The sequence below is a fragment of the Xiphophorus couchianus genome, chromosome 7 (genome assembly GCF_001444195.1).
Source record: "Xiphophorus couchianus chromosome 7, X_couchianus-1.0, whole genome shotgun sequence".
NCBI classification, from domain to species: domain Eukaryota; kingdom Metazoa; phylum Chordata; class Actinopteri; order Cyprinodontiformes; family Poeciliidae; genus Xiphophorus; species Xiphophorus couchianus.
Window position 1 is genome coordinate 26495655 of NC_040234.1, and position 10279 is coordinate 26505933.

A 10279-nucleotide genomic window follows, 5' to 3' on the forward strand; every position below is an offset into this window, starting at 1 on the left:
TATTTACTCGAGAATTAGTCCGGGTCCTCGCTTCCCACGTAGCCAGAGTACCTCAGTTCCCAGTACCTCTGGCTACTGGGAACTGAGGGCGAGTAGATGTGGAGCACGCGGATACCACATGGAAACCACACAACTGCATCATTTCTGAACTGCTGTTTCTTCGGATCGCTTTGAGGTTCTTCTGGACACAGGACGAAGTGTTGCCCGGATTCATCTGTGGAAAATCACGATTACACAAGGTACCGAGTTGTACTTTAATATTTTGCTCGTTGAGTGAAGAAGCTCTGGACTGTTGAGTCGGTGGGACTCCTACATTCATGAGCATCTGAACAGGCCTGCAAGGTAAGGTATATTTTCTGCCGGCATTAGGTTTAGTTTTACAATAGTGGGTTATATAACTGGTGTTTTACACTGTATATGCAGATTCATTGTACGGTTGGAACAATGCTCTGTTTTTTCTGTTTTGCCAGAAACCCAAAAACCTGCCATTTCTTTATTTTATTATTATTATTGCCTAATTACTATGGTCTACTTTACATGGTGTGTGGTGTAATTTACTGTAGTAGTGTTCAATGCAGCTTAGAACTCATTTTCAGAATTCTGAGTACAAAAAGATGTGCAATTTCTCTCTTTAATTAAACATGCTGCTCTGTAAGTTAGTAGCTATGTGGCAAATTCCAGCTGTGTGCTTTTTTGTATTTTTTCTTTCAGTTACAAACATCAAATCTTAACTGTGAAATGTGTTGCTATCCAGAAGGAACCACAGACAGATGAACAGAAGAACTCCTTGCAAGAAATAATTAGACCTTTCCATGTGCAAAAAAACCCTTTGATGACACATGAGTGCTTTAATATGTGAGATGTTTTTTTTGTTTTCAGTTCTGGAGACTGCATTGCAAAGTAGCTGGGTGATATTTTTCATTTAGAAATCGAAGCCTTTGGTGCTTTCATGCGAATCCATATTTTAAATCTGTAGCCAGCTTTACTTTAGGACAAACCCAAATAAGAATATTCCTGACAGTTACTCAGTAAGCCATAACGGAGTATTAAGAAAATAATTTTTTTTTAAAAAGAAAGAAAATTGCAAGAATAAAGTCATAAATTATGAGAATTAAGTCATAATGTTACAAGTATAAAGTTGAAATAATATGAGAATAAAGTCTTAACATTATTTTCAAAATATTATGACCTCAATATTATATTATCACAACTTCATTTTCCTATTATTTCGACTTTATTCCCGTAACATTGACTTTTTTGTCATAATTTTATTTATTTATTTATTTTCAATATGATCTAAATACTTCGTAAATGCACGTCCAAAATGCTAAAGAATTTTGCAGCAAGTGTTTTTTTTTGTTTGTTTTTTTTTTGAGAAAAGTCCAAGAAAGGAGAAAACTTCCAAAATCAGAATCTAGTCATATATTTTGTAGTTGGTCTCCAGAGCTGAAAAACCATCGAATGAGAAGCAGGAGTTCAGGAAGCAGCAGCAGCAGCAGGAGGAGAGGCAGGAGGCTGCTGGGTGGAGGTGAGGCAGCAGCTTTGGAATGAGTCGGAGAGGCTCTTGGCGTGCTCCAGCAGCGCGTATGAGTCTCTGATGTCCGTCAGGCCAAACCAGAAGACGGTCCACACTCCGCTTACAAAGCTGCCGTCACAGTGCTTAAAGTACCTGGACAGAGGAGGATGAAAGCAAAGGGAGGCTGTGATCTGATGCTTCCTGCTCAGCCCAGCTGATTGTTTTCAGGTCAGAACCCGACAACGTGTCAGAACTGAACACAACATCCAACGACCAAACAGCTTGCAGAACCGCAGCTGTTGGCTTCTGTTAGACTTTATCATCTTTTCACAACATAATGGAGGCTTTGGAGTTGTTTCTAACTTTACTGAAACTTAGGACTCTTTACTGATACACTGTGCTTGGGATCAATCCTTACCATTTGACTCTACGTGTGATGCCTTTCCTTCATGGCATTTTTAAACGAATACCTGAATGCTGCAAACCACCAAATGACCAACATTCTTCTTTCTTTAAGGAACACTTATGAATCCAAAAGCAACCTCCTACAAGCTACTGGGGTCCTTTATGAGGACTGGAGCTTCAGATTAGACATTACTGCTTGAAGTAATTGATCAAAATTCCCACTGAAGTCTGAACAAATTTCAAACGCAGTTCCAGACTGTATTTAATAAGAGAACGTCAACTAGATACCACATTAATATTTTTGTGTGGGACTAACCACGGGTTGATCCTGTTGGTGGCCTTTGACCTCCAGAACAGCTTGCCCAGATCCTGTCGGATGCACTCCCACAGGATGTGGCTGGTGCCCTGCCCCTGCTTACTGCTGCTCACCACAAACTTGTCCAGGTAGGGGGTCCCACCGTTGACGGGCTCCATCGTGATGATGGCCGCTGCACTGTAGCTGGGGGAGGACATTAATTTAAAAACATGTGATGCTTTCTCACACACGTTGGTACTGATCAGACACAAACAGCAACCGATGATGAGACTTTAGGAGACAACACAAATTAAGTGGAGTGTTGTGAGATGGAAGGAAAATGGCATCTCACTCTGCACTTTTCCTATCTGAAAATGCAGAGTGCATTTCATTTACTTAGCTGTGTTTTCATCAAAGATTTTTTTATGTGTATTTTTATGTATCACATTAGAAAAGGTTGACAGAAACGGCAACATTCGGAAGAATTTTCTCAATCTCATATGAAAAGATTTTACTCTCGCTTCAGATGGGTTTGGTACCTCTGAAAAAGAGTTAATGAAAAAGAGTAAAAGGGGAGAAGGAAACAAGTTTTCTGAATTAAGTGCTGACGCAGTGAATGCTTCCATCTAGTGGTGGGTCTGTGCCTTAGCACAGGCGTGGAAATGGGAAAAGTTCAAACTTAGATGGGAGGACTCTAGGCACCTCTGGAAATGTCCGGTCAATGCTAGTTAGCAACCTCTACTTCCTGTTTATGACAGCCATATGAAACGTCAACATGTGGCAAATTACTCCTTACACCGCCTGGTTGATTTGCTCCAAACCAGTAGATGGAAACACACAGAGAGCATGAATACTAGGGAACACAACAAGTGGTTGGAAGACTTCATGTCCATTACTGTGTCTTTACTTTGCTGTGATAGTTTCTATTATATTTACTGTATCTATTTTTGGTAAATGCTTTCTCTGCTGGCTGTAATACAAATTGCTGCCTAGGGACATTATATATATCTTGATACGTTGATCTGTGGGCATGATGACGATTAACTGCTGCAGGTGGGGCAAGACGACTGTCTCTGACTGATGATTGAGAAGCTGTTCCAATAAGAACTAGTGATCAGAGACTTTCTGTTCAATCTGAGCTAGTTTGCAAAGAAAAAGCCTGAGTGAAGTTGCCCCATACCTTCTTCAAACCAGAGATAATTGGTGTTACGTTTGTGCAGCAATTTATTTTGTTTGTGCTGGTTTATGTTTGAGGATATTAATGAAAATTTAAAGGTCAACCAGCCCGCCCCCCCAACTTTTACAAAATCAAAATGACCTTTAAACTTGTTGACTGACACCAATTTTGTCTGATTTGAAGAAGGTGTGGGGAGGAGGGGTCAACTTCACTCAGATTCTCTACAAAGTGTTGGCTGAAGGGACCTCAAAACAAATCCATGCAACACTTTTTGGATTTTAATTAGTGAGAATGGTTGAAAACCATGAGTCATTTCCAGACTATGTCATATTGAATCCCACATTAGGGTCCGTGGTTGTAACACAGCAAAACATGAAAAAGTTCAAACAGTACGAATACTGGAGAAATGAAATGCACATTAACAGCTTGACCTTGTCAGATGTTTTCCCCTGCACTACTTGAACGCACCCTTCAGAGAGGTAGACGCAGTGCATCCGTCCCTTCAAAGCCTCCACGTAATCCCGCCTCAGAGTTTTATCAAACGACTTGTTGATGAGAGTCAGCAGACGCTCCACGTCGATCTCATCCAGAGAGGTGTACCTGCACGAACAGAGCAACAGAGACGCCGTGTGTGTGTGTGTTTGTGTGCAAGTCTGAAGCAGTGTGTCGGGATTTCCATGCTTTCAGAAGGCGTGTCCTTGTCACAGAGGTTATTTTTGTTTTATGATGCACGGATCAGGTTTCGTGGGCTTGTGTAATATTTACTGACCTGTGTATGGGGTCGCCGTTTTTGAAAAGGGTCCCAGAACCTGACATGAAACGCAGGACAGAAAACAAATTACTAAATTAATTAAGAAGATATTCTGCAGGTCAAAAACAGATGCAATCAAGCTAGCAGCCGCTCAACTCAGACTGTCCTGTGTGCTGCACACAGAGCTCGGAAAAACAATCAAATGCATAAAATCACATCAACAGCTATCATAATTATCAGAAACCAAAGCCACAAAGAAGAAATTAATTACCTTACAAAAATACGAAGACGCGCCTTCGGAGACCACTGCTTGTGGCAGTTAAGACAGTTCCACCCCAGTGATCTGACCAGCTGTTTTAGCTCAATTACTTTTGTATCAAGGCGTGTTTCTATTGTCTAACGTACTACTGTTTCTAACGTACTGTTCTAACGTACTGTTTAGAGGTGGACTCAAACAGCCCGTAATGACGTGTTGCTGTTTGTACACCAGAGACCATGCAGGTGTTACCAAGGCCAAGGAATGAATTCATCGCTGTCTAAGCTATCCTCCCTGTGCACTTTCCCAGCATACGAACAATAGATGTGTTCATTTCATACAGAATCATTTTACTCAAGAAACAAGACTAAAGTTTATCAGCTATCTGTGTTTTTCATCCCTTCAAACTGGTTCCTGAACCACACAGAGCTCTCCTGACTTCTCCCATTAAAACAGCAGATTTTGACTATAAGAATTAGCACATGTATCATATAATATCCTCAAACTCTGATAAAACAGACATGAGCAGTTTTCAATACCAAAACATATGTTACACTCAATATTTTCTGATTACTTTTCAACTCCTTTGGTTATAATGAACTAAAACATTTTCAAATGAATATATGATTTATACACTCTTAAGAATGTGATCTAATATAAAAAAAACTACTGATTAGACTAATTTTAATCAAATCGTGATCATTATATCTAAGAAAAATGTTCTACTGATTAAGTTATGTATTGATTCACGATTCATGAGTCTAAATCTAACCTAAACTGAGGCCTACTCAAAACAATCATGGTCTGTCTAATATTTAAACATGCGGTAGAGGGCGTAGCGGTTAGCGCGACCCATATTTGGAGGCCTTGAGTCCTCGACGCGGCCGTCGCGGGTTCGACTCCCGGACCCAACGACATTTGCCGCATGTCTTCCTCCCTCTCCTTCCCCGTTTCCTGTCAGCCTGCTGTCATATAAGGGGCACTAGAGCCCACAAAAAGACCCCCTGGAGGGGTAAAAAGAAAAAAAAAGTTAAAGCTAGCATTAAAACTAGCATAATTAAACTAATATTTCCAACAATATTAAATACTTAGAGCTGAAAGAAATTTAACCAATATTCAAAATAAGCAGAACAAAGGCGGGTAGAAGGGACAGTAACAGAAACGCGTAATTGGTAAATCACATTATTGCTTGGATTATAATTGGTGCGTTTTGCATCCAGTGAAAACAAACATGTTAACAAATAAACTGGACAGTACGCTGTAAGTTTAGTGATATTTCCACAGTTGTGGTCTTGACTGGTCTTTAAATAAAATCCCAAGTCCTCAGCGCCCAAGACCGAGACGAGACGATCAAAAAAATGGTCTCAAGTACTACAACACTGCAGTACATTATTGCGAGAGAATCCAAAACCTATTGCGAGGGAATGGAAAAGAAAAAAATCCTCCATGTCCACTAGGGGGCTCCATAAAATGCGACATGACCGTTCAGACTGCTGCCGCTTTTCAAAACAATCAGACACGCCTCCCATTTTGATCAAATTTTTTTGCGGTTAAAAGTTCGGAATGCTGTGAGAAAGTGGGACATGTTTGGCCTTTGCCTTGTGCTCTGAGGCCTCACCCCGGTGGCTGAAGAGCTCAGTCAGCAGAGTGTCTGCAGAGGTGATCACAGCTGAGGACTCCGTTGGCAGCTGATTTAGCAGTCTGGCGATGGTGGTCAGCCTGCGGCGCTCCACTTGGCCCAGCCACTCCGCTGCAGACAGACCAGGCAGGTCAGTGGGCAGTGACACCGTGTCCAGTACCTGTCACTCAAACGGAGAGAGGTATACGTGAGTAAGCAGTGCGTATACACATTCGACGTGCATGCAGGAGGGCTGGTTTTGTGCCTTGTGTTTTTCGCCCCGCAGGCCTCCTGAGTTGTTCAGAAACATGACTTTAAGGGGCTGCAGGGCTCGGGAAATGGCTGCCGTGACCTCCGTTGGGTCCAGCACCAACGAGCATCCTCGTCCGTCCCTCCCAACTGGGCAGACCAGCGGGATGGTCCCACAGTCCAGACTCCACTGGAGGAGGCTGATGTCCACAGAAATGGAGTGTGGAGCACTGCAGAGAAAAGGATAGAACTCTACTAACATAACAGAAGGAGAAGGAAAGCATCGACGCCAGGAAACGTGGAAGTTTGTCATAACATTTTGGAATCAAAATGTTATGACAGTAAAAGTATTTTACACCACTTGAATGTCGTTACATTTTCTTCCCTTCCACTTATTAACTTTGATGTGTTTTACTGGGATGTTATGAAGTGAAAGTTAACGTACTAATAAAAATCTGAGGGTAGCACAGACTAATATTCAGGCACATTACATTCTGATACCCCTAAATAAAAGACTAAACAGTTTGTGTGGGGTCTGCAGTGATGCTAAGCTTCCCCTTTCCTGACCCTTGACCTGCACAAGTCAAGGGACGGTAAATCTTGAAGATCCACTCTGCAGACCAGGTGCAGAAATATTTGCTGTCATTCGCTAACTCTTCATCTTAATGAACAGAACAGTTCGATTCAGGCCTAGTCCACAAGTAGTCGTGTATTTGGGAAAACTAATACAATTTTATGAACTTTGGCCTTTCATCCACACAAAAACTATGTTTAATGTCACTAAAAACGATTACGTATAGAAACTCACATTTGAAAAAAACTGTGTCTGTGTGTGCAGGTGGGAAAACAGAGATTTAGGACCCCACAGATTACTGTCTACGACAAATAATCCACCAACACGTGATTCCCAGTCAACACCATGCTGTGTTTCAATAACTATATTCTGATACGGTATTTAAAAGTGGCTCAACTTATGTATTTGTCCACACAAATGAACCTCCTGGAGCCATGTTTAAATCTTAACAGGAAGTCATGGTTATTTTGAAGCAATCTGATTGGTCGACGAAGCTTTAGTTATGCTGCACTGCCCCCTATGGGTTTGGCATGTTTAAAGCTACTCTGAGGCGTGTTTGTGTTAATGTAGATGGAAACCTTTCTGTAGCTAATCCCATGTGAACAATATATTTTTCTTAAGCTACAAAGCAATAGTTAGTGTTTTAATAAGAGGGAGTGGGACATTTCGAAGGGTAAATGACTGCATTATCATTGTTACATCATGCATCATCATCCGTGTTGTCTATTGTAGAAGTCACCAGGTCCTATAACCTTCAGAGATTCCTCCTTAGTGGCTATAAGATAAGTTTTGTCCTAACCTGCTGCCTTGTGGTGCCTCATGCAGCTGCAGGAAGGACTCTGCAGAGAAGAATGGTAGGACAGTTGCTGAGTGTAGCTGTAGAGCTTCAGTGAGCTGCTGGCACCGCTCCACCAGCCCTCTGGTGCACCAAGACCCTGATTCCTGGTTATAGGAGCAGCCCATCACCACCACGAGCTTCATGTCCATCCGCTGCAGGAACGACAGGCCAAAGGCCAGGCTCTGTACCGTCTCCCTGCTTTGGAATACCAAGTCGTCCACCTCGAAGAGACACAGAAATGTTGAGAGTTCAAAAGTAGGAAGCACTTTGTACTTTGGTCACTGCAAAAGGAATAAAATCAGGTGCTTTTATTTGTATTTTTTTGTGTGTAGATAAGTGATTTAAAAACAGTCAACTTTAAGTTGTGTGTTTCAGGAAGTGTGTTCTGTCATTACACACAGTCCTGACATTTTGGGTTATTTTTTCTACATGTGAAGACATGTCTAGAGATAATATCATAAACATTTTTTAAAGTACTAAAAACAAATTTTACTTTGGAATTGTATTTCATCTTTTGTGGAACTTAATTTGTTTCTAACTATCAGCAGGAACATTTCCTGCCGGACCGGTCTGACGTTTGGGTCAGAAGGGACGGTTCACTCCCTTTTGTCGGGGCAGGGTTCAGTTATGGTACTGGCCAGTTGATCACACAAGCTGGTGCTGCTGCATGGCAGGACATTTTAACATAAAATTGGTGTCCTCTGACTATCTGTAATTGACATCTGTAATTACAATGTAAGCGTGGTGAAGCAGATTTGACATTAAAACCTGTGGAAACGAACACAGCTAAATGCGAGAAACCTTTTCCCCAAACACAAACTAGTGGTTGTGTCAGAAACTGAGCCATGAGCTGAGAAAGAAATTCGTATTTCTTTATATACACTGTTGCTATGAGAAACATCTATAAAGCTACTCTGTGTACAGAAAAAACATGATAGGATCTTTAGAAAGCTCTGTTACACTGTAGATAACAAATTTAAAATAAATAGTGCAATATTTAAAAAAAAATCATGATAAGGAACAGATGTGTGAAAACTATTTTGCTTATTTTGATATGGTCCAAAATAATAATACGTTTGACAGCCGTGAGGCCCGGGCGTGTCAGACCGGGCCTCAGGGCATAAACTGCCTGAAATTAAGTTCAGTTTGGAAGACTTTTAAATAAAAAAAAACTCGAAAACATCAAACTCTCAGTTATTTCATTGTGAACAAATAAAGAAAAGTTTACCTCCAGCACAGCAAAAGCAGGCGACTGAGATAAGTTCGCTCTCTGGAACTGGGCCAGCCAGTACCGAGCCTCGCGAGGATCCCCACCGACCTCGCTGAGGAAAGCCTTCACGTCCCGGTAAATTAAGTTCCGGTTCGCCAGCGCATGTCGGTCAGCGGCGGAGAAATACCCGGGACTTTCTTGCTGACCCGCGGCCGCGGTTCGCCCTCCCATGCGGGCTGCGGTGGAGCTCCCCGTACGGCGCTGATCGGCACACATCTGCCCCCGCTGCCGGCCTGAGGTCCCGGCGAGCACCGCAGAACATCGGCCCGGACCGGACAGGTACTTCCCAGCCATCACCACGGCCCGACAGCCAGTGGAACCGCTGTTGATTTTGGACATGTGGAGAGCTGGGACCGACCCGGAGGCCTTTGCTGTGCAGCAGGGTGTGCTGTGTGGACACTGACAGCTGGTCCATTCAGCACGCAGCCTGCTGCTGTGTCGGCATTTCTCATATTTCAACTGACCAGCACTAGTCGTGGGGTTGAGGGGGCCATTAGAGGAGATCCGCAGGGCCGGCCCAAGCCTCCATGGGGCCCTAAGCGAAATGTGGTTTTGGGGCCCTTTAGTTCTGGTAACAATGTGGACTGGCTGCAATCAACAGTCCCATCATTAGATCATTCACACACCTGCTATAAACTTATTGCATCTCTGGTATTGCTGTTTACATTATATACATGTATAATAAGATACATTTATTGGCCAACTGATTTATCAACCAGTTGATTTCTGGGCGCCGATTTCCTTCATTTTGGGGGATCATGATCTGCTGATACTTACACATGAAGCCCATCTTATCCCCTGATCTTATCTTCGTCAGCAAAGGTTTATAAATCATCTCTGTCCTCTTCTGCTCTACAGTGAGAGGTTTGACTGACAGACCGACCCACCAGGTCAAGTCTGAATGTTTACAGTTAACAATATTCACCCCAATGTTGCCAACTCAATGACTTTCTTGTTATATTTAGCAACATTTCAGACAAAAAAATAATAATATCAGGGAAAATCAAATTCAGCAGGTCAGGCATTTTAAAGATCGATAATCAGGGATCGGCCAGAAAACTGTAATCGGTGCAGCTCTACACACATATTCATGACATTCTTTGATTAAATAAATTTCTCTTAGGCATAACTCCAATAGCTAAAAATGTAATTCATACCAGATGAGTCTTTCTCCCCTGAGAATGTGGACCGGTACCGGTACTGGACTGATTCTGAGCCTTCAAATGATTTTAACAGAAGTTTCACATAACTTAGAAGTTGATGTAAAATAATGTTTTTAGCCACAAAATGATTTTGCTCAGCAGCAAACAACAAATCCCCAACTACAGCA

General features: G+C 42.2%; 1 protein-coding gene across 1 annotated transcript; it reads right to left on the minus strand.

Moving 5' to 3' along the window:
- Nucleotides 1-807: 807 nt before the first annotated feature.
- Nucleotides 808-9439, minus strand: nags (N-acetylglutamate synthase). The gene is given in 9 exon segments (XM_028023929.1): nucleotides 808-1669; nucleotides 2238-2420; nucleotides 3862-3993; nucleotides 4163-4202; nucleotides 6019-6199; nucleotides 6284-6497; nucleotides 7641-7900; nucleotides 8908-9338; nucleotides 9341-9439. Coding segments are annotated over 9 exon segments (1695 nt in total). The 5' UTR covers nucleotides 9402-9439; the 3' UTR covers nucleotides 808-1476.
- Between the last annotated feature and the right edge of the window lie 840 nt (nucleotides 9440-10279).